Source organism: Diplotaxodon limnothrissa, linkage group LG12 (genome assembly GCF_057381915.1).
Source record: "Diplotaxodon limnothrissa isolate DT_005_m linkage group LG12, D_limnothrissa_male_GT1.1, whole genome shotgun sequence".
Taxonomy (NCBI): domain Eukaryota; kingdom Metazoa; phylum Chordata; class Actinopteri; order Cichliformes; family Cichlidae; genus Diplotaxodon; species Diplotaxodon limnothrissa.
Window position 1 is genome coordinate 18,174,371 of NC_140607.1, and position 24,127 is coordinate 18,198,497.

The 24,127-nt window shown below is 40.9% G+C and overlaps 1 protein-coding gene across 8 annotated transcripts in view; it reads left to right on the forward strand.

Annotated features, from left to right (window-relative positions):
* Nucleotides 1-7,121: 7,121 nt before the first annotated feature.
* The window catches only part of rhobtb4 (Rho related BTB domain containing 4), a 39,047-nt gene continuing 22,041 nt past the window's right edge, over nucleotides 7,122-24,127 (forward strand). Inside the window, exons 1-2 of one of the 8 annotated variants that reach the window (XM_085367236.1) lie at nucleotides 7,122-7,281; nucleotides 7,974-8,118. Coding sequence is in view for 1 of the 8 variants with exons in the window: in XM_085367231.1 (XP_085223357.1) it covers nucleotides 21,691-21,719 (29 nt within the window). In the remaining 7 variants the exon portion in view is untranslated. The other 7 variants (XM_085367235.1, XM_085367234.1, XM_085367237.1 and 4 more) reach the window with 7 other exon arrangements.

Consider the following 24,127-nt stretch of genomic DNA (forward strand, 5'->3'; position numbering starts at 1 on the left):
CAATATGAGGTCAGTACCACTTCATATAACATGAAGTGGTACTGACACGAAACTGTTGGGTGGTGTGTGCATACTTGGAAACTAAGGCCCAAAAGTGAAAATGCACCATCCATTGGTTATGTAGTATGCTAACTGAAAACCTAACGTTAAACTAAATCAAATCAGTTCACCAAAGGGTTCAAAAAGGAGCATTATAGCAGGCCCTTCCTCTCAGCAGTTGTTAGACTTTATAACCATGTATAATGTGTAATTAATTCATGTGTAAACTAAAAAGATTTAAATAGTAAAATTCAGATGTTGCTCTTGTGTAGTGCCAATGCTACCTCGCATAGTGTAGTCTCGTAGGCTCTCCTGTTTCACAGCCCAAACCGGTCAAGGATCTTCTGTTCCGCTCTTGTGTGAATTTTCTGTCTATGCAAGTGTCAAATATATTTGGGCAGTTCTTTCCTGACAAGTTAAACAAAGCTCAGTCTATCTAGGGTGAGAACATTTAGCGAAACCAATATTGCAACTTTAAAAAATTCTTTAGACACTGTATTAGCTTCTTCCCCATGGTAAGCTACTTTCTACATCAGGGTTATAGTAAAATTTCCAGCAATTTGCTGCCATTGGGGTCATCTTTACTGTTGCATACTGTTGGACTATCTAGACCATTTTCTTTCTTTTTGTCTTGGGTGTGTTGGCTATATGACGTACTGACCATATTTATCAAACATTCCCTTCCTGTTCTGTATGTCAATATAAATGCTGCGGAGCAACAGCTGCATACACATTAGAATCTTACTAGATACAATATAGTGCATATCCACATCTTCAAAACCTTAAACAGCTTGTGTCAGGTTGATTTAAATTCTAACTGTCTGGTTTTATGTCAGCGTAATATCAGCCTTGCTTTTGGTTAACTCACTAGAAACTTGAGCCTCTGTGACTCTAAAAGACTACTCACTTAAGTAAGTCCCACAATATCATATATCAATCTGCTCACAGTATGTGGGGGAGAGCGAGTCTGAGAAACAGACGAATCTTTGGTTTAGAGAGAAATGCTGAGTTCTTGTGCTCTGCTTTACCTGCAGCAATGGCTAAGAAAAAGAAGAAGAAATATCATTAAAAAAACAGCTGTCATTGTTTATATATGAATTGACCCAGTGGCAGCTTTCAAAAAGTCTGAAAGCTGCAACTAGTTTCATAGATATTCTCTGCAGACTGAAAAAGAGCACTTACAGCAGAGGATACAACTTCCCAGTAACTCCTGTCTTCAGTGATAACCCAGTACCTGTCCCTACTACCAAACCGGCCTTTTTCCTTCTGGCCAGTACGCAGTAAATGATATGTGATTAAACACAAAGTGGCAAATGAAGCGGAAGTACAAACACTGCAATCTGCTCATTTCTCCTGAGAAAACAGTTGTCCCTCAGTGAAAAATGCAGTGACCCACACACCCTTTCATTAAGGTGGTCACCTTCACAGCGCATGCTAAAGAGGAAACAAGAGAGAGGACTGCCATGACACCATACTTTCCTGTAGTCATACTATTAATTTAGAGCCATAAGGATAAAAATCACCCAGGTTTTAAAACTTGGTTACTATAACGCCCTCTGGTAGAATCTCAAACCTCCAGTTCCCCGTTGAGCGTCATAAGTAAAAAAATAGATGGAGAGGGATATAGTTATTATTTTTTTAAGAAAGAGGTGAGAAAACAAAGACAGGAAGATAAAGATAAAGAATAAGAAATTGCGGTTTGTCTGTAAAATGCAGCCAATGAATATTAGGGCAGAGGTAGCTGTGCTCATCCCTGTTTCCATGGTGACCTGAATGTGCTGTCGGTGCAGTGACGCCAGTCTGGAGCATTGCGTTGCATGAGCCACACGTGCCAATGCCCAGCTGACAGCAGCGAGCATACGCCTGTATCTATTCATAGCACCCAATTGATGCTCTGAAGGGACACGGGCAGCCTGGAGTTCTGGCCAAAGAGGCCAGGTGTCCAAACCTGGATGAGTACGGACCCAGACCGAATGCTACCCTTCATCCTTGATGGAGGTGCTTGGAGAGAACGTGGGAAGAACACATAGCAGGAGTTCTGTCATTGCCTCTTTGATCTTTGGCCTCACCAACAAATTGACCCCTGACCCCTTTTTTTGAGGTTTCTAAACAGATGACACAGGTACAGCATGCATATGCGCATGTCCAAAAACACAAAATCAAAAAGAGGAAAAGCAAAATATTTACAAACTCGATGGGGTAATGAGCATTTGTTTGAGGTACACTTATTCAGTTTTCAAAGTCACCTTTATTTTCTCTTAAACTGACTGTTCACATACTGGTAATATACAAACACACTGTGATTACCCACCATATAACAACTTGGTGAAAAAAAACAAACAAACCCTCATCCCTGAAAAATGCGCAACAAGTCCAGTTGTGAATTTCCCTCACTGCCAAATATTCCACAGTCAACGGTTAGTGGTATTATAACAAAGTGGAACCGATTGGGAACAAAAGTAACTCAGCCATGAAAGGGTAGGCCACATAAAATCAAAAGCAAGGTCACTGGATGCTGAGGTGCATAGTGCAGAGTTCGCCAACTTTCTGCAGAGTCAGTTGCTACAGATGTCCAAACTTCATGTGGCTGAAAAGTTTAATTATATATATTTTTGTAAATGTAAATATTGAAAATATGCTCCAAACTTGCTCTGCAACTCTGCATCCCCTCCACTGATGTTAAAGCAGACCGCTGCTGTCCATGTAAAACATTTGAGAAGTGTTCTACTGAGAAGATATTAAAAAATAATCCTATAATCATCTAGAATTTAAGCAGTAAGTCTCTTCTGAAATCCCCTGGATTTAAATATTTTACGAGTAGAAAACAATAACTGCAGCACATAGTCAAACAGTTGTAATTTGCCATCACAACACGTGGTCTAGAATGTGATATCTTTAGCAAGAGTGCTTGAAACACCAAGTCAGTGCCCCTTTTGTGAGCAATTGTTCAGGCTCAATTGGTATTTCTCTAACACCGCTTTGTGCGAGATCAAGCAGAAAAAAAGCAGAGGCTCTGTGGCAACGAGAAGCCCATTGTGGTCCGTCAGCCTAAAGTTAGCTTTCGGTGTGATGTCTGGTGTCAAAGGCCATTGTGGTTCCTGACATACTACAGTGAAGGGACAGAGCTGCTGAGTGCAAATGATCTGTGCAGGACTTTTTTGTGAGTGTGTAGCTAGTTGTGTATCGTATTGTTAAGGCATATTTTTATGTATTGGAGGTGCAACACATAGGCAAAATGTTTTTGTTTGTTGTATATAGCTGACATAGGACTTTCAGACCTTTGGGGTCAGCAGTTTCCCCCCTTTAGGAAAGGGACAGAGTGAGAGATGAACCATGTGGATCCCCTATTATGCCCCTATTGTGCCCATGCAGCTGCATAAATAGTGCTATTGCAGAGGCCTCTGGCAATTCAAAAGTGCTGTACAAGACACTTTGAGATAAAGGTTTGGTAGACCCGTCTACACCATTAGGAAGAGAAGAGACGTTTTGCCCAATTAAAGCAGAGAAGTTGACAGATTCAATACACTTATAGTCTCATGACCTTCAGTGTGGCATGTATTTGTATCTATAGCCATCTTTATTTCCATCTGCAGTCTAGTAGAAAAAGAAAGTTTACCCTCTTTCAATTGTAAGGGTTTTTGTATCAGGACATTAACAAAAAACTATCTGGAGTTTACCAGGTTTTAAAGGTGGGTAAACACAACTGCACATGACAAATTAGACTGTTTTTATTTATTTAATAAAAAGTAAGCCAAAAACAAAATACACCCTTACTGCTTAAGAATGTACACCAATCAGGCATAACATTATGACCACTGACAGATGAGGTGAATAACATTATCTCGTTGTACCTCTCACCTGACCCCCTCTGTACATATTAACAATGATTTTAAACCAGATATTTCAAATTTGAATTCATCTCTCCATAAAACCTGTTGCCACTGATTTTCAGTCCAGTTCTTGTGTAATTGGGCCTATTCCCCCTTTCCCCTTTCTTAAGAATGGCTTCTTGGTAGCAAAGCCCTTCTACTGACACTATTTCTGGTGAGGTTTCAGTGAACACTAGATGGATCAACTGAAGTGTGTCAGGTCTTTGCTGGATTTTTTTCCCTGTTTCTTAAGGATATGACTTTCCAACATTGTTTATTTGCTGTAGTCGCTCAAGCCTGTCACTCTTTCCTTTGTTCTTCACCAGTCTAGTTTCTGCAAATTTCCCGCCAAGCCAGAATGTCTAGTTTTTGGCTAATAGCTCTTTGGGAATCACCTTGTTGGTAAAATGATTCTTTTATGCCTTGATAACTGTTTAACATTGGCAAACTATTGAAATGGGTACAAAGTCTGCGTTTTTGTGAAGGGCTGCTAGTAACAAGAGCTAAAGATACAATTTAAAATAGATTCCCTGCTAAGCGGTCTGTTATGAGTAGACACAACACTGATTCATCCCTTGGGTTAGATGTCTTTTTATGCTTGAATGGTTCATAGGTCAAACATTTCTTTGAAAATGGTCAGGTACAGGGACTAGAGTGAAAATAAATGACTTTGTGTATGCGTATTATAGTTCAGAGAAGTTGTAGCATGTGTGTTCACAGATGTGTGTTGTATGTGTGTGCATGTGTTGTGTTTGTGTTATAATTCACAGTAGTGGTTCTTCCCAAGTGTACTAAGAGTGCGGCTACAGCATGATGTGACAACACTCGCCTGCACATATGTGAGCATCTGCTGGCCATAGCTTGAGGACGGTTGCTTAGGACTTGCATGCATGCTGAGGTAGGAGCAAGCCTGGGCAAGTTCCTTTCCCTTCACAAGACAATAGCAGCTCAGATGCCTGGCTGAGAAGGAGTTTTAGGGAATCTGTGAGAGACAAGGGCCTCTCACACTCACTCAATTTCCTGACATTTATGCTTTTGCCAAAAAGAGAATATACAGAGAAAAGACCTCTATTTACAGAAATGCTGATGACAGGTGGGGGTCAAATACTTCACTGACAATTCAAAAAAACAAGTTTATGGTGAAGAATAAATTGAAGTGATCATTTTTTCCTGTTGTGTTATATTGTACATTACCTTCCACACAAAGGTGTATTTTTATAAACACTTGTAATATTTTCAAATTTGATTTGATTTGTTTTGATGAAAGTGCAAGTACAAGTTGTAAGCTAGGACTGATACCATTTTATTTCATTTTATTTAACTTTTAGCAGTTATTCATATTATTATCACTGGAACTGTGTACCCTTTTGACTTTTATCCTTTTATCCAGTTTGTAATAAAAGCTCCCAATTTTAAGCATTTCACACAACTATGTTTAAACACAGTGGCAGTGAAAATACTGAATCTTAAATCCTGAAGGTTACACAAACTGACCCAAATGACGTGTTGCTTTGCTTATTTAGCCTTACATCTTCACGGTTGTTCAAAGAAGGTGAATTGTTCCTAGAAGACTGTTGGCTCACCTTGTTGCTAAAATAAAAAAATACAACTAGGTGTGAAAAAAATAAATGAGTTGACTAATGTTGGAAAAAAAAATGTAGACCATATATATACAGTCTTTAATTTTTGCTTGTGCTAATGGTTAGATTTGTCAATACAAGAAGAATGAAGAGATATTTGGTGCATATGTTTACTGAGGCTTGGGCGTTCATTGAGATTATGAGTCTGCTGCCTTAACAACAGGTTTGGTTTTGTATCGTAATACTTGTCCTTAACTTTTTAACTATTGCCCCCATAAATACCCCATACAGTGGTGATAATACTGATAACACTATCCCAAACACTAGTAAAAAAACAAACAAACTACTGAACCTAATGGTAAAATTAATTCTTAAAATAAAATGTCTATCTGACAGAACCAAGTGCTAAATGGGCAACTGAAGTGTCTGAATAACAAAGACGGAGAGCACTAATGGCAGCTGATTGACTAGTGATGAATTGTTTCTACTCAGAAAAAACTTCAACCTGTATTTGTGGAACAATGGCTCTGTAGCCAACATCCTCTCCAAAGAGTGACTATACAAGACCTTACAATAGTGTTTTGCTACGCCAAAACATCCCCCCAAATAGTTTTGAACTTGGGTGAGTAGTGGAAAGAATAAAAACAAAGGTGTAAACAGTTTCAGCCATATTATGAACTACATGGACTTCCACACACAGACTTGTTCAGGTGCATATGCTGAAGTCAGCTATGTTACTATCTATCTATCTATCTATCTATCTATCTATCTATCTATCTATCTATCTATCTATCTATCTATCTATCTATCTATCTATCTATCTATCTATCTATCTATCTATCATTCTGACAAAATATTTCAATAAGTGGCAAGAGGGGGTGGGATAAATCCAACTGCAACACCCATTATAGAAAATATTTTATAAAGCTGTCAAGGATAATCTATGAGGAGTTACAAATACATTAAAATGTTGAAAGACTGTGTTATATGGTGTAAAGTTGAAAGCAACCTTGAACTCTTTAGTGCCCTTCGCTCTATGTTCATGAATCAAACAAAACACCCAACTTTGAACTTGACCTTCATTTTGATCCCGGATACACACTTGTTAAGTTTGTGACTCTGCATCTTACGTGTCAGATTATTAGTGTTTAAAATGATTTTTTATTTATTTATTTAGGTGTTACAATTTTAATTATACTAGAATACATAAACAGTACTAAGCAAAAGACGTAAACTCACACATCCTATAGTCACTATGAAGACCACGATGCTTGCGTAGTGCTGACGTTTTTTCCCCAACCATCACGTTTACTATGGTAAAACACTCATCACTTCATACTTACACGGTGAGATCTATTTTATTTAAATGGCTACAAATTCATAATTCAGCACCTTAGACACAGAGATATAAGGCATGACTTTCTAAACGAATATTATAGCCATTTTCCCCTTAAGGAGCACTGTGGTTGTTTTACTACCTCCTCACCCAGCGAGCAGTCTGGTCTGGAGGCTGGCACTCGCTTTGCTTTATGAATGGATGGGTGTGGCGCTTGTGACAAGCAGTGATGCAGTCATCACTGTGCTCGTTGATAAGCGCTGGCGTGCTGTCCATGTAGGATGGTTTGGAGTGAAGCACAACTGGGTTCTGCCACCGCCTGGGAAAGACAACGCGGGAAGGAAAGGGGAGGAGAAGACAGAGAGAGAGAGACAGCGGCGACAGTCTACTCCCCAGCAAGGACCAAACTTCTGGCAAGGGATTCGGTGAGACGGGGGACTAAAAGATAAAAGTGCGGGTGAGATAGAACAAAGGGCAAATGCACTTTTATTTAGGGATATGCTGTTTAGTTATAGGCGGATTACAAATAAATAAAAATGGAAGAAATATAAATCAAGACAGAAAAGATCGAAACGGGGCTGATGCCACGAGGATGAAATGTATGCCAGAGACGCTCGTACGTCTGCGACGTAAAGTGTAATATTTTAAGAAACAAACAAAATAAAATAAATTTAAAAAAAGAAAAAAAAAAGAAATAGAGTAGTTCAGCCATGATTCTGCTGGGTAAAAACAGTCAGACAAAAGAAAGCAGGGGCAAGGTTCCCCTCCTCCGTGTGTTCCCTCCTTGTAGGTGTGACAGAAACAACAAAGGGACGTGGAAAAACTCGCATCAGGACCACAGGCTCACAACTACCCAGACAGATCCCGGAGCACAATAGCAGGGGTCTGCAAACAAGAGCATGTCTGCAGGTTTTGCAATATGCAGCAGTCTCCGTGTAATTGCATTTCTCCTGGCGTCTCTCGGCTACAACAGTCGGGAGTATTTTTCTTCTGTCAGCTCTGGCAGATCTTTACACGAAACGAAAGCGATGATTTGAGGAATTTCAAGTGCTGAACCGGAGGAGCAAGTGTTAAAGCATGTGAGTTATGATTAGATGTTGTCATCCCGAGGAATGCTCTTAAGTGATCGCAATTGTTTGTGCCTTGCAGTTTAATGGGGAGAAGCGAGAGACGAGCGCTGCCCAGAATAAAGCGAATGGAGTAGAGCAGCGGAGAGGTGTGAACTTAAAGTGGACGTCGAAGGGGGGAAATAAAAGAGCCCTGAACTGATTGCAGAAGCGAATGTGTTTCAGAGGTAGGAGATTACAGGGATTGTTGCACATGCTACGTGTATTGCCATGCCATTTAATCTGTATGCTCGCTACAGAGCAGTTCACAGTGCAAGACCACATGTGGACAGACAGCAAAGGGTTGCATAACGATTCAGTTAGTTTGGGCTGTTCAGTGTATTGCGCTATCGACATATCGCAGGCTGAACTAGAATAGCCTCCGTTTTGAACTTCTCCGAAAGCTTTTTGGGAGGTTACATAAGTTATCTTAGAGGGGGTGTACTGAACAAACACTTGAAAAGTAATTGAAATTTTACTTTATCTTTTTATTTGTAGATCTTCCTATAGAACCCCCCCCCCCCCCCCCCCCACACACACACACACACACACACACACACACACACATACACACAAAAACACTGATTTGCACAGCACTGATGAAACTTTGTGACCTACCTAAAAGGGCAGTTTGGGTTTTTGTTTTTGGCAAGTGGAAGTTCTACCTCATACTCTTCCCACTTTTCTTTTTGTGGTAAAAAGGGGGAAGAACTGCACAGATCATCTTGTTTAGCTGTGCTCTACTGTAAATCCCAGTTTCTTCTGCCATATGGTGATGTTCCCTGCAACTGCTAGTTTGCTTAGCTTGGTTAAATACAGAATTAGATGTGCTCACCACCTGCAGAAGTCTGGATACATGAGTCAAGCTTAAAGGAATAGCTGCAGAATGGAGTCACTTAGTGTCTACAGAGCCAAACAGTGATTCGCTGCAGTTACTGGCCAAAGCATGGAAAGAAAACTGGTTTCTCTGACAACAGTCGAAACACCCTCCCTCCCCCCCTTCATCAACCACAATAGAAGCATGGTGAAAATGTGGTGGGTGTAGGGATGGTGTGACAAAAGTTGACATCAGTTCCTCCACTTTTCCCTCGCTGTTCAGTGTTTTTTCTATCAGCTGTGGAATTTGAACCGTTCTTCCTTTTGGGGTGAGGCCCTTCCCTGCGTCTGCTCAGAGGAGTAGGATGTCTCAGTAGATGCGGTGCATATGTGTTTGTGAGTGTGTGTTTAAGTAAGTGTGTGTGGGTAACTGGGGCTTTCCAGTAGAGTTGCACACCAAACATTCTTGGCTGTCGAATGGCTGACTAGCGCGCCAAGTCCACACAGCTGGGAATCGTATAAGAAGAAGTGTCTTTGTGTGATCTGGGCAATACGACGCACATGCACAGTCACATGCGCGCACATGCTCATGCACAGAACTAAAACACACAAATAGTCTGCTTTAAGCCTGCACCTCGGCTCAAGAACAATTTGAATAGTTGGTGTCTGTGAGGTGCATGTGTGTGTGTGGTAGGTGTATTAGATGTAACTAGTAATAAAGTGACGCTCACACACACGCTGGTGGAATTCAACATAACTCTTCACACACACAGAATGGAGAAAATATAACAGAGACTCAGTCATCCTGCAACAGTGTCTTCTTTTCCCAGCACCACATGATGTTTGTCCTCTTTAGTAAGTTTTGAACAGAGAAAACATGGTGGTGGTGGAGGTGGTGGTGGTGGGATGGAGAGGGAGGGTGGGAGGGCAAAAGAGAATAAGAGAAGGGATTGTGCTGGCGATGCCAATTGTACAGTTTGTTTCTTATTGGCTGCTTCTCTGGTTGTTGTTGTTGTTGTTGTTTTAAATGGCGTGTCAGTGAGCAAAGAATGTGTATGCAAGAGCAGAATGCAGAGTGAGAAAGAACATAGGCCTTTGTCTGCTGGGAGAAGAGAAGAGAAGCAGATTGTATCAAATTAATATAGGAGAAATTGAGCTGTAGAGGGAAGAAAAAGGAGAGGAGTTCAAAGAAGAGGGACACGAAGAGGTTTCGGCCATGGAGGAAAGAGTAAAGCAGGCTGAGAGAGTGAGAATGAGAAATTCTGACAGAGTCCTATTCCATATTATTGTAAACATGAAGGCAGAACCCTTCTTTTTCTCAGATCTGTCCTGTTTTCTGTTTGAACCAAGAAGCTGATAAAGGAACGATTTCATTAGAAGAAATGAAAAGAAAAAAGAAAAAAACCAGATAAGTTAACAACTGGCTCTTCTTCTTCATCACAATCTGTTCAAAAAACAAACAAAACATCCCTTTAGAAATGATCTCTTTCCACATGTTGAACATTTGCCTTATGATAATCAGCTGCACCGTGTCCCTAGCACTCGCTGATTTCTTTGTACTTGCGAGTGTGGCTTGGTGCGATTACTTTACAGATTGAAACTGCTCATCTGAACAAAGTTCTTTTTGTACAAAAAACTGAATGTCTACATTATATGATGCATACGGGAAGCAAAACACACATTTGCAAGGCCAGAGAGTCTGTGCGTGAGGGAATATGTTTTAGTTGTGCGAGACTTGGATAAGAAGGTGTTGTATCATCAACAAGGACGGACCGGGGTGGGACAGGACCACACGATCAAACGAGAGGAGATAAGAGAGCTGGCTGAATTCAGAGAGGGTGTCTTTGTCCATTTGTGGTTCCTCAGATAGCTCCAGGCTGGATTGAGGCCAGGGGCTGACAGGGGTTGTGTCTAGAGATCTGAGATCGCTGCACTGATAGGAAGGCATATTACACAACATCACTGCTGAAAGAATACGATTAAGGTTTTTGGTTTCAAAGGTTTTATGCTGCAAAAGTCATTTTGTTTGTGGTATTTTAACTTTTAGATTTTGGCTTTTCCAGATGTGCCTTGGATTCAGTGCCCGTCATGCAGGAAACGCTGCCTGCCACTGCATTGTGTGGCTGCAAAATGACAGATTACCAGAGAGCTGAGGTAGGTTAGGGCCACCTAAAATTATAGCTGAAAAGAAACTTCCAAAAAAAAAAAAAGACTAGTGGACTGATATTTGAAACGGCCGTGAGCTAACAGTGGCTCTGACAGTCTGGCATGCAGAGACACATATAGATTGTTCTGCTTTTACACTCCTCAACCCATGCTATAGTTTCTCCATTTCTCTATTTAATCACATCTCTTGCTCGTTGTAACCTGTTGTCCTGTTTCTATTTTGCTGTGTGGAAACATGGGTGCGTGTGTGTCTGCATGTGCATCCAGGAAAGGATGGCGAGATATTCTCCCGAGACCAAGTGGCACCATTTGGTGGCTTGGCTGTACTGCGTCTCTATTTATGTTCATGCTTGTGTTGTGATTGTGTCCTGGTCGTACGGCTCTATCACTGTGACGACTACATCTTCCTGTGCAACTGTGCATGATTATGCATGCATAGTTTTGCATGTGTGCAAGGCTGTATGCAATTTGACCCCTGGAAATCTTTCTTTAGCATCTGCTCCTCTCATTTGTGGCAGAAAGCCGATCCCTTTTGGTGAACTGGCTCCAGCATCATATGACTGACCAAATTGCGATGATGTTTTGGAGTGCGCGTGTTCTGCAGTACAAAATGACATTGCATATCATAACAGGTTGCCTTTTGGCTATTGATGTATATGTGTGGAGTTGTGTGGGTGTGGCTGTCTCCTTGCATCGCCTACAGGACGCTCTAAGCACCTCCCAGGCCCGAATGGGCCCGCGCAGCTCCATAAATCTAGCTCGTGTTGCTCACACAGCAGTAATCTCTAGCGTCTTTTATTTTCGATGCCTGCAAGCCTGGAACTCTGTCTCCTTATCTTCCTGTTTGTTTTCACATCTTTCCTTTCCTGCCTGTCTATCCATTCATAACAGCAATTTGGCTTTCATTAACTAAGGATGGGGGGGAAAAAAACAAAAACCAATTAGCACCTACATTGCCAGAAGCTCTCCTTGGGTTACAGAAAGTGACATAAAGAAAAGGAGAGTTTCTCTGAAGTTTCGCACACATATTTGCTCATTTTAGCATTGTCCTCCACTCAATTTCTGTCCCCACTTGTTTTAAAGAGGACACTTGCAGTGTAAAGATGATTTTTCAGTTATTTCTTTAGTCATTCTAGCAGCTTTCCCATCACAGGGATGCATCCAAAAAATCTTTTAATGCAGTCAAACACAAGACCCACAAATATAGAAACAATGACTCACACAGTGAAGCTTTTAAACTCCAAAAACCAACATTTCCAAACCACACTGTATAGACATAAACAGACTGACACATACATACAGTATCTGTCTCGTCTAGTAATAGCCAAACGCAGATTCTCAGAGAGCAGAACACCCAAGGGTGCCGTTCCTGCTAATCCAGGTCAGACCAGCTTCAGTCTTGGCTGAACCACCCATGAAACCACAGGATTTTTAATCTGTAATTTTGCCTGTGCTTGTGCGGTTGGCTGTATTTAAGGTGTTTCCTTGCATGTCTTCTTTGACACGTACACATTGTTGCCCCGTGATCGCCCTCCACGTGCCATTTATTCGAGCGCTGCCCAATTTTTTGCTGTTTCAGAATGATGCAGCATGTCTGACTGATGCTCTCTCGGCTCTCTGTCTGTCTCGCTTTCTCACACAGTCAAGGACACACACACACACACACTCCAGAATAAATTAATCAGATATGATAACTGATAGAAGCAAACGCGATGTATGCAGGACTGCAGTGTCTGTGGTTTGTTTCCTCATGAAAATTGGAAATTGACTCATCACATATTATGTGGTGTGGCTAGACATTTTAAGCCATGTTCTATTTTTAGTTATTGCAATACAGGGATCTTTTCCTTCATTTAAATCTATTGAGGGGAAAAACAATAAAACACTGAGTCATGTAGGTTGAGGTCAGACACAGCGGATCACAAAATACAATTTAAGGGTTAGACAATAAAATCTGGTTTATCACCTGTGGTCTTCTTAAAGCAGACAGTTTGGAAATTGTTGCACTGACTGGCAATGAAATATTCTCGGTCTTTGTTTCCGTCTCTCTCTGTCCCACTGGAATACATCACCAGAGTTAACATAAATATTTAATCATTTTATTATCTTCATTCCTGTTTAATGGCCCAACATACTTAATAGCAATGCACTCAACAACATCAGAGGCCAGGTTATACAAAAATATTGACTTCTTGAGTCTTGTTAAGCTCCATTATGGTTTTCTGGTCAGCTGTCTTTTAGTTTCATCTTTGAAAGAGAATATCTTTGTGCTTCATCTTAACATTTATTTGGTTGAAATGACCTGTGCCCACAAGTGGCTAGGATTAGCTGGTATCATTGATGGTGGAGCATCCAAAAGAGCCTAACCCCACGCCCTTAATCAAACGATTAAAACTTGTGTGGCCGTGCTATGGCTTAGCAAATTAATGACATGTGGTCACAGTGCGTGGTGATAATTGCATGCTGGTTGTATCATCAGGCCATGGCACAGCGGTGTGGAAATAAATAAGAAGGAACCGCTAGTATAGATTTTTCCATCACTATTTTGGGATGCCTCTGTACACGGGATATCAGCTTTGTTTCTGCGCACACATTTGCTGTCTTGTTTAATGACATTCCTGCATTTGGAGATTGCATGATGACCTCCTTTGCGATACAGCCAAGCAGCGTGTGTAGGATACTCCAATTTAGTGCTTTTAGGTGAAAATCATATCTCTTCATTTGATGATTTTTTTTTTCTTTTTTTGAGATTTCAGGCCAGCTGACGGATTACATGCCACCTGCACTGCCTGAGAAAATGCTTTGACCACTCGGGATTATAAAACCCACTCAATGGGCTGAACTGAATAAAATTAAAAATGCATTGCTATCGAGGTAAATGCTTTATCTGTGAGATGCAAGGGTTTTACCTAACAATTCGTTTGTTTTTGTTTTGTTTTCTCAATTCTAATACAATGCGAGGAACTCTGCAGAGCAGCGCAACTAGATAAATGATATGCAGGTTATTTGAAGTAAACACAACAAAGGGCCTTCCTGTTATGCCATGGTGCTCTGTAATGTGGCTATCTGACTATTTCTGAGTCTCCCTGTGATTTTTTTTTTTGTTGCTGTTTACACTTATGCTCTTCCCCTCCTCTCTATCTTCATATCTGTTTCTTTATGTAAGCAAGTGTCTTTTAAATAGAAGCAGATGGATACTGCATTAGGCTGATAGCAATATGGATATTGCAAGAAAAATGGAAGCGAGGATGAAAATGTGCATTATATCAAACATAGAAATGTTACATTAACACGCTCATTTACAATATTTGACAAGGATCTTTCAGTTTTCAAAAGAGAACACACAAAGTTATATGTTTTTACAATTTAACAAATTAAATGCCACACATAGCAGTTGGAATATTTTTGATTATTAAAAGAAAATAATGAAAACTCATAATCCAGCCGACATGTTTGACCTGTGGTATGGGCTTTCATAGGTAGAATTTCCTAAGCTGTGGTGTTTGCAAGCCAAATAGATTAGGAATCTCTGATACACAGTATTTTGCAGAGTGAGCAGGGTTGATGTACTGACTTTGTGGAGTGTGATCTCGGCGGGCCTACAGTTCTGCTTTTCTGTGCCAGACTGAAGTCCAGAGGTGTTTGTCTTGGCTTCGTTCTCTGTTTGATCAGGCTGTTTTGAGAATACTGACTGACCTGTGCTGAGGCCAAATACATCTCTCTCCTCACAACTTTAGCATTTCCTTTGCCTCTGTCCCTTCTCTGTCCTATTGTCTCACAAGTTTAGAACTTTGAAACATTAAATTTAATGTTCATTTTCAAAATATTCTTAAACCTAGCAGTTTGAATTGGACCTTTTTTTCTTTTTGTACAAGATAAAGAACAAAATCAAAAATATATTTTTTTTCTTTTTATTCATGCAGTTTTCAAGGGCCCAGTTTCCTTCTTCTTCCCCTTTTCTTGTTAGTTATCTGATCTTAACCTCACTCCAAAGTTTAGTCTTATATGTGGTTCAGAGAGGTCACTAATACTTCTAACCTTACCACGGGTAGTAGGGAAAATGTCAAGACCCACTTATAGATTGCATGTATTGCGAAAGAGACTCCATCCTTTGATCTGCTGTAAAGTGCTGGTCAATAAAACTCTTAAATGCCCGGTGTAGTGCATAGCACTCTGCACAACATAAATATCTGCATTCGCATGCATTTTGGCTGGGCGCGTTAAGGCTGAGAGAGCCTAAATATTTCCCATAAAACTATTACAAAGCACTAAATACTTTTCCCTTTTACAATGCATCATTAATTTCTAGTGTTTGGTGGCATTTTCTCTCATTCCTGCCAATAGATTTCTCAAATAATGTTGTTACTGCAGTGACTATCAACAAGGCAACCATGGTGAACCACAGTTACCTATGCAATAAATACAAATATTTAGTCCATTTGATAAAGGATAAAGAAAGGTTTCTCTTGGACTTGTAATCTCACACTAATGTTCAACACTTGTTCAGAAAGAAAAAAAAGAATCTCTTTAAGTAAATGTGCCAACGGATCACCGAGAAGTGCTACGCCTGCAGCACCATGCCTGTTTAATGGGTGGCGTTTCCTCTTTTATAAAGGATATAAAAATGTAATTCTAACAACCGATCTGCTTACTCTTTCCCTGCCATCACAATATTATTAAAATTAAGTAACACAGTATCCTATATACAACACTTTCCAAGTAATTCCCGATAAGATCATCACTGATCCCTGCTGATGGATTTACTAAAGGGCATACTAAGACAGTATATCAAAAGGATTATATCAATTTCAAGCTGACAATGAAAATTTTTCATGGATTATACACTAAACTTGTTCAAGGCAGGAAGGAGAATAAAAATCAATCATATCAACCATGGTGTACTAAACCTGGGCCTGTTCTCTATTCTTAAGTGTATTTTTAAATTATATGACATGCTAAATATGTTGCTTGCTTAAAGGAGTCAATCTCCTTCAAGGCTAAAGCCTCCTGACACTGGTTTCCTGTGCTAACCTAAATTCTGCCCTCAGCTTCTGAAGTTACTCCAGCTCTGGTCCTACTTCCTTCCCAGCCTCCATCCCCATTTCCATATCTGTCTCTGTGTCGTTCCTTAACCTGAATCTCACACCCCAGCTTCACATAATTTCCTGCTGCCCCCCTGACCTAAGTACCTAACTCATCTCCACTAGTGTAATACCCTGATACCTGCACAGCCTATGAATCCTTAGGGTCCTAATCGGCTTAGCCATCACCTGTCATGGTAACTAAAGTAATCTTTTTTTTTTTTTTACTGGAGCATAATATATGCTCCATTTATCACAAATTAGTAAAAAGGACTCTTTATGTATCAACCTGTGCTCAGGTTTTCTGAGAGACGCCTTATATAAAAAGCTGCCAGCCCTGGTAAAATTAAAAAACACCCAGGTTGTACAGATATGTTTAGGTTAGAAATAGGGCTAAGTTTCCACCAAACTGAACTATCACTTTAAGAGTTCGGACCAACGGCTGAAGAGAGCCTTAATACGATTAGCCCTGGCACTTGACAGCTACAGCTTAAGAGGCACCTCCGTTGACCTGTGTGTCTGTCCAGCAGAGAGTGTACATGTGTATTTCCTTGCATTCATATATGATCTTAAGGTTGCCTTTTTAGAGCATCAGGGAGGCTGTTTGTCTGTCCGTGCACATACTCCTGTAAACCTGAATTGAACCAAAAGCCAACTTTTTTTTTGTAAATCTTTATCTGTTACTGCATGCACTGGAGCTCAGCAAGCCATGCCTGTGCAACCTCAATCCCCCAAAGTCAGAATGCAGGAAGTACATAACTTCAAAGGCAGATGCATAGTCTGTCTTTATCGCAGAAGGTTTGTGCCACTCAAGAATTTACTTTTTCACTCTTCTGCATGTCAAAACCCCATATCCACCTTGGCTATCACTCACTGCTGTTTTGTCTCAGGCTGTGATTTTGGATAAAACAGGCTTACAAGCAAGGAATTTAAAACAAGAAAACGATTCAGCAAACACAAAGCCGATGGAATCACTGGAATTTGCCACTGAAGTGTTTTTACTTAGAACTGAGTACTGGGTACTTGAGGCTGTGCCAAAGACACTATATCCACAGAGAGACTTGAGTAACTTGACTTGAATATGATCTGCCGGTGGTTGCGATGGGCTATGGGGTTGTGGTTGGGTGCGCTAGATGCCGCATTGCTCTAACTGGGTCGTTTTGGCACTCTAGGGCTGCTAGTTGAGGACAGCGAGGAATATACAGCACCGTGTTCTTTTTCACTCCAGGCACTTCATTGCGAAAGCCAGGCACCACACTGTGAAACATTTAAGTTGGCATTAATATCATAATCAGAGGTCTGTTTATTCTCAGACAGACAGCAGGCAGTTAAACAAAGAGACCTTCCCCTCTCTCCCCACAATAAACCCTCAGTGGTGCCGCCCTCCTCCTCTTTCCTTTTCCCAGCCTCTCGCCCTGTCCTAAAGACACTTCACATTCCCAACATATTCAACCATCATGGCCCACCAGCATCAACAGCACAAACTTGACCTGGAAATATATCTGTATTAAAGTCGTTGAACATTTTTCTGCAGCCAAGCAGTCAGACTCAACAAGCTGCCGGCCCACATGTTATGACACTGGGGGAATAATAGCTGCAGACAAGTATGTCAACAGAAAGTTTTACCTCTTATATTGGGTCTGCTGCAGAACTTGAACTTTAGCAATTTAGCAGCTCAAACAAATTAGTCTATATTTATTCCTTCCAGAGACTGAGGGGGTGGTCGAGTGTGCATGTAAAAGAAAAAAAAAACAGTCTCAAAAATGCTAACGTGTCTGAATCAAGCAACATGGTGTGTGTTTGTGTGTGTGTGTTTGTGTGTGTGTATGTGTGTGTGTGTGTGTGTGTGCGTGCGTTTAAATATAGCTGTTGTTTTTTAGTTTTTGTTTTACAAGGCATAAAAGATAACTAAGTATGTCTCCCTAACACAAAACACCATTTAAGCATTTTAATAGTCTATAATATCTTCTGACCAATCAATTGTCGCTTTCTTTAAAGGTTTCACTCGTTCGGTCACAAGCAGTGCAGTGACTTGTCTTCATTAGCGTGTAATAAAGCAATGACCACTGGTCCCACACATGTAGTTTTCCAGCTGGCTCATGATAAGGCATATTACTGATAACTTCGCAAGTAAACAATTTCTCCAGCCTCTCTCCCTCACTTCCTCTTTTGCGCCCTTGCCTGTCTGCCTCATTTTATACTTTGTCTCAGGCCTTATCTAGCGTTAAATGTTTTTCACGTAAACTCACACTGTGCCATCGCCCATCGCCAAATAGGCCGGCTGTTACAAAACACACTCTATTTCATGCCAGGGTGCCGGCTCTGGCAACACTCAGCCACTTCTCCATGCCACTCTGTGTATGTGTGTGTCTGTGTGAGGGAAAGAGAGAAAAAAGAGACAGAGCTTAACAGTGGGAATAAAAAAAACTGACATATTTGAATTTATGAGCTTTTTTTTTTCAATATTTTCCCACCATCAATCATGTACTGTAGAAATGCCAGTTTCCCACAAGCTCGTTTCACTAACGTTCACTTACTCCAGATTCACCTTTGACCTTTCATATCTGAATTTTCTTCCCAGAGAAGCAAATGCCACATTTTTTTTTTTCTTGTCCCTCACCTCTAAAACAAAATTGTATGACAAAATCATCCCGCTAGACACACAAGTGAATGCTCTCATCCTGTAGATCCACATATGGAGTGTAATGTTTGCTGGTGTGTGTGCTTTGATATGTGTGTGTGAGTCAGTGCCGAAGGTAGAATTTAATCTTTGATATCATTATCAGTTCCAGGGTGATGGTGGACTGTTTGCAAGACCCACTGGAGCTCTGACCTACTTGTGTCAGTGAATAGGTTGCATAGGCTGTTTTTTTGTTAAGAGTGTGTGTGTTTGTTAGAGTTTTGGGAGGGTGTGCACTTAAAGCGAACTCTGTGTGGACACAGGGAGTGTGAGAAGCTGGGTGTTTTGACAGCTTTAGAACAGTTCCAGCACAGTGTTGGGGCAGGGGGTGAGCCGGCCTGTTGGATATATGAGTGTGCGGCGAGGGTGAGAATAGGGTCAGCGGAGGAGTGGATAGGAGGGGATGAGATAAACGCAAGAAAACACTACCAAAAAATGCTCGTTTTGAATTTCTTTATGAGTAAACATCTGAAATGAATTGATTCGAAAATTTATTGTTTGTTATCCCTTAGCAATACATCTGAAGAGCAAACCTTACCCCTTACTTGCAGTTAAAATAAAACAGATATTAGTCTTGAACTTTACTAAGCTTAAACAAAATGAATTCTATCGAAATAAATGCATTTCAACATGCCATTCCTTCCTTTGGTTAAACCAGAGGAGCACTAAATATACTGCAGACAAAACTGAGCATTTGTCCAAGCAGCAAGACGCCTCTTTGCCGAAGCATTCCTGCCAAAAGAGTGATCTCAACCCATTCTCCCAACTTTAATCTCACCAAAGTGTAAAAGCTACGGGACTAAACTTCCCACACAGTTAATAAAAGACCCATAAAGCTTGTCTAACAAAACACAGTCCTTTTTGTTTTACTGTAGCTGAATGGGGCCAGACATCACCTCAGAATTGTGCTGCTTAAGAGTTCTCTCACAAGTACACCTCTCCCCCCCAAAAAAATAGGGGAGGGGGGGGGGCTCTCCACATTTCCTAAGCCCTCTCTGTGCCAGTGGTGTTGAACCCCTGCTTTCTCCAATGGCATTCCAGCCCATCTTTCATGCTGTTTCATTGTGGCCATGCCAGCCAGGTCAGGGGGCAGTATTTTCTCAGGGCTTCAAGACAGCATTGGAAAGATAGATATAAGACGTACCGTCTGACTATTTGTGCACTGAATTCCTGTTTGATTCCTGTTTGTTGTCGTTGTGTCTGCGTGTGTGCGTGATGTGCAAGAATCTACACGAACACAAACATTTTATATATGATTGCTGCACTTAGGTCAAATAACACACTGACCTTCTCTTTAAAATGCTTAATATAACTCAGTATGTTGTGACACCCATGGCTAACCTGCGATATAGAATCTGTCTCAAAGATGTAAGCTGCCTCTTTTGAGGTGGCTCCGAGTGACAGCACTGACTTGATGTAGCCGTAAGAGCCTGCGCCGCCTTTGTTTTAGAGATTACAGTACCAAACTCTGCCAGTAGATGTCCGTCTTCAGTCTTGCACAGCCTCCAAACAAAGTTGGCAGACTGGCTTTCAAAGATATTCACATGATCAAATTGGTGACTGTATCAGTATCCTAAGTGTGTCAAATAAGTGAAAGATAAAATGATGCCTATGACTATAGTGAGTGGCAGATGGACTGGTAAAAGCTCCTGCCTTGAAAGCAAACCTGCTAAAGTTTAAATTAAACATAGTTTTGCTTGAAGAAAACTGGAGGTATTTTGCTGACAAAGCAAAGCTCAGCATTCCAGCAGTAAATTCTTAGACACTGAGATCTTGGAAGATATGATAGCAAACGCTATGTATTCTCCTTGGTCCAGTCTGTGATCTCCTTTTTTACTGGCTTTAGTAGCAGTAGGCTACAGTTGCAACGTGGTAGTTGCTATGCCTGAAAACCCGGAGTAACCTTAGGAGAAAATTTCTCTCCATTGCCCATGAGTAATAATAACAGTCTTGCATTATTTACCTGGATAGAGCGTGTTTGCAAGGGTTAAAGGGGAAACGTAGTTAAATCCCACTGACATGCAGACAGTTGCGTGGATAACATTAAAAAAAAATACCCCGTGCTTACCTATGATTGATTATTAGGTAGTGATTAAAGGCAGTGCAAAGTGGATGCAAGGGCTGTATCTGCCAAAGGCAGCACGCTTTGTGGGCCGTTCTGCGTTAATAGGATGAAAAGAACATAGTTTCTGGGCGGGGATACGATGATATATACAGGACATGATTGGCCCGCGTGTTCTAATCGCTGAGGAGGCCTTAAGTGTTCCTCTTAAGCCTCGAGATTTAGGCTATTAAAGTATTACAGTAATAAAGTTAGTGCGTTTAAATTGCGTTTTAAATTCCTCAGCCACTGTTGCATGGTAATGGTCATCCCGGAGCTGTTTGACAGTTGTTCTTATTCACAGAAATCACACAGCGCAGTAAAGAAAAAACGCTAATTGCAGAATTTCATATTTTAATCAATAGACAGCTCAAAAGTTCCACTTTTAGTCATCAGTGACGTCTTCCGTATTCTCAAGTCTTCTTCCAAAAATGTCAGTTTGCGGGATATCAGGCTGTGTGTCTAAATCCTCAGAAAGATGGAGTGCAAACGTCTAATTTTCCAACGGAACTTGAACGCAGCACAGGAGAAGTTGGAAGACTGTGACGCGCAGTCGTGGAGGCGTGCCTCTGATGAAATCAGCCGGGGAAACAACAACAGAAAGGGGGTGGCTCAGACCAGAAGACTCTTTCAGCCAGTTGTGATTGCATTTCATCCTCCAAAGTGTCAGTTTGAAGATAACAAAGCATTATATTAAGTCTGCAGCAGCGAGCTGGTTCTTGTTGAGTTCTGTGAGGCGCTGGATTAAGGAGGCAGCGACGGGAAGTAGACTAAAGAGGAGGATGTGATAGGGCAAAGGTCCTGTCTGCAGTTATCTGTGCTCTTTGGCAAACAACGGGATCGCAGAGATCGCATCTTCCCTCTCTGTGCGTCTTTGTCCGGTTTCAGTGACCGGCTCAACCACCAGCAGAGTGGCATGTGGGTCAATTCCGGAACCGTCGGAAGGTAGGGACCCCTCCTGCAGGAATACTCGGTCACATGCTCTTCTTGCGATTCTGGCTGTGCACAAAGCAATCCGCACAAAGCCCCCAACATCTTTTTTTCCTCCTCCCTTTTACACTCCAGAGATTCATTAACAGCTGTTTTCTGTTCATAATGTTTCAATCACCTCTTCCATCTCTGTAACATCATCGTAATTATAACGGAGCCTGTTTTATTTCAACGTGTTATATTAATATTTCAGACAGAGATATTACAATATCACAAGGCGGGGTTATTTAAAAAACACCTGCAGACTTATGTTACTTTTTCTTTTTCCTATTTTTTTTCCTTTGACATTATGATTCTGTGTTGTAGTGAAGCGGTTGGGCTTGGCACATTACGCCAGACTTATCAGTGCATCATTTGGCATGTAGGATTGTACCTGCCCTTTTTTATAACATCGTTATGTGAGAGACAGCAGCACGGTGAATATTGACTCATGCCTTTTATCTTTATAGACTCTGATGACAAAACACAAGACTGACTGATTTGTTGAATCGGTCTCTATGAGAAACTATGAATGAGCCAGGTGGTTATGAATGGCTGCGGGGATACGGAGCACACGAGGTTCTTTCATTGATGACTGTAGGGATCCTACACCGCAGTATTTACAGGGACAGCGTGCAGATCGAAGCAGGGACAAAAGATAACGTGCAGCCTGAGAAGCCTGGCCTGAGAAGATAAATGTGACCTTGTAGGACCGTAGACACACACACACACACACACACACACACACACACACACACACACACACACACACACACACGTGTATATATATATATATATATATATATATACACGTGTGTGTGTGTGTGTGTGTGTGTGTGTATAAGAGCGTGTGGGCCATGACGTCATCTGAGGGACAGTGCTTCGCAGGTAGCTACGTGTCTGATGAAGAACCTTCTCACTCCTACCTGGAAATAAATAAATAATATTCTGGGAGTTTCTTTTTTTTTTTTTTTTATCTCACTTCGTTTTCATTTCCAGTCATTAGCAATTAATCATATCTAGTTGCATAAACATTTTGGCATGCACACGATATTGTGCAATCCTTGTCTTTTGGCCAGCATCATTTTTTTTCCCTCCTCAAGTGATGTCTAATAATGCTCACTGTGTGACTGTAGCTGAGCCATTTGTGGAAACACCAACTGCATCAGATCTTCTGTTCTGTGCGTCTCTCTACCAGCGTCCTACCAGTCATCCGCCCTTAACACACGGACGATGAGATGTGTTTTTGTTGGCTATTAAGAATTTTGTTCTTAAATCTTATGGCAGTACTGTAGGAAATGAATCAAAGATCAAGGTTGTCGTTATGTATACTCAAATGGCTTAACCTATTGTCCTGATTAGGCACTGTGCCCAAGCATTCGACTCTGTCAACAGCTTTAAGATAACATTCTGCAGCGCTGATAAACCCACATGGAAGAATAAGCCAGCATTATATGGCAGGCTTGAATGTCCTGATCCCTGTAACAAGCTGTAGTGGAAGATATACAGAGGTAAATAGTGCTTAGAATTGCTCAGATGCTTTATGGTTTGCTTTTATATGTAACATAAACGTGTGCTTTGGTGCGGAAAATATAAAGTATGTTGCATTTTTAAACAAGATTAGTACTGCTGGACTACTTTCCTCCCACCCTAATTATCTTTGGGTCAATAGAAACTCTTAATATGATTGTGACACGTCAAATGACATGCACCATAAGTATTAAGTTGAAAGGTTTTAGAATTCAAAGATGGCAAAGAGTTAAGCATATGATTCATGAGAGCTGGGGTTGGGTCACTAGCCACAAAAAAGTTTGAGAGCCCCTGCTTTACATCATGTTTTAAACCACAGTTGCATTCCCACAGGAATGGCCTGGACTATTTTCTCCCAGACAAACCTAATCCATCTCTACATCAGTAAAGTTGTAGTAATATCTAGGTCACCAAGTCCTTTGTTTTAAAGTTACAGTACTTGCTTTGTCTCAGGTGCCTAGAAAAATCACAATCACATTGTGAGTTTTTTGCCAGAAAAACAAACCATGTACAAAAAAGACAATGTGTCATGTTTCAATTTATTTGAAATATCAGTCTCAAATGAGCCGGCTAAAGATAAACAGTATGCAGTTGTATGCAATGATAAGGTAATAGATTTATGCTAATAACAACTGTATTTTGTATGTGGTGTTTGGATTCTTTATGCAATTAAAAGTCAAAGCCATCAGATGGCACTTTGAAGATCAGTGGAAAATGACAATTAAATCGCCAGCTTACCTGTTTGTTCAATCAGAATAGTCTTAAAAAGAAAATTGTGAGAATGGGTGACGAAGCATGAGAGATGAGAGAGACGTGAATGACAGACATGCTTTGAGAGACTAGATGTAAAAGTG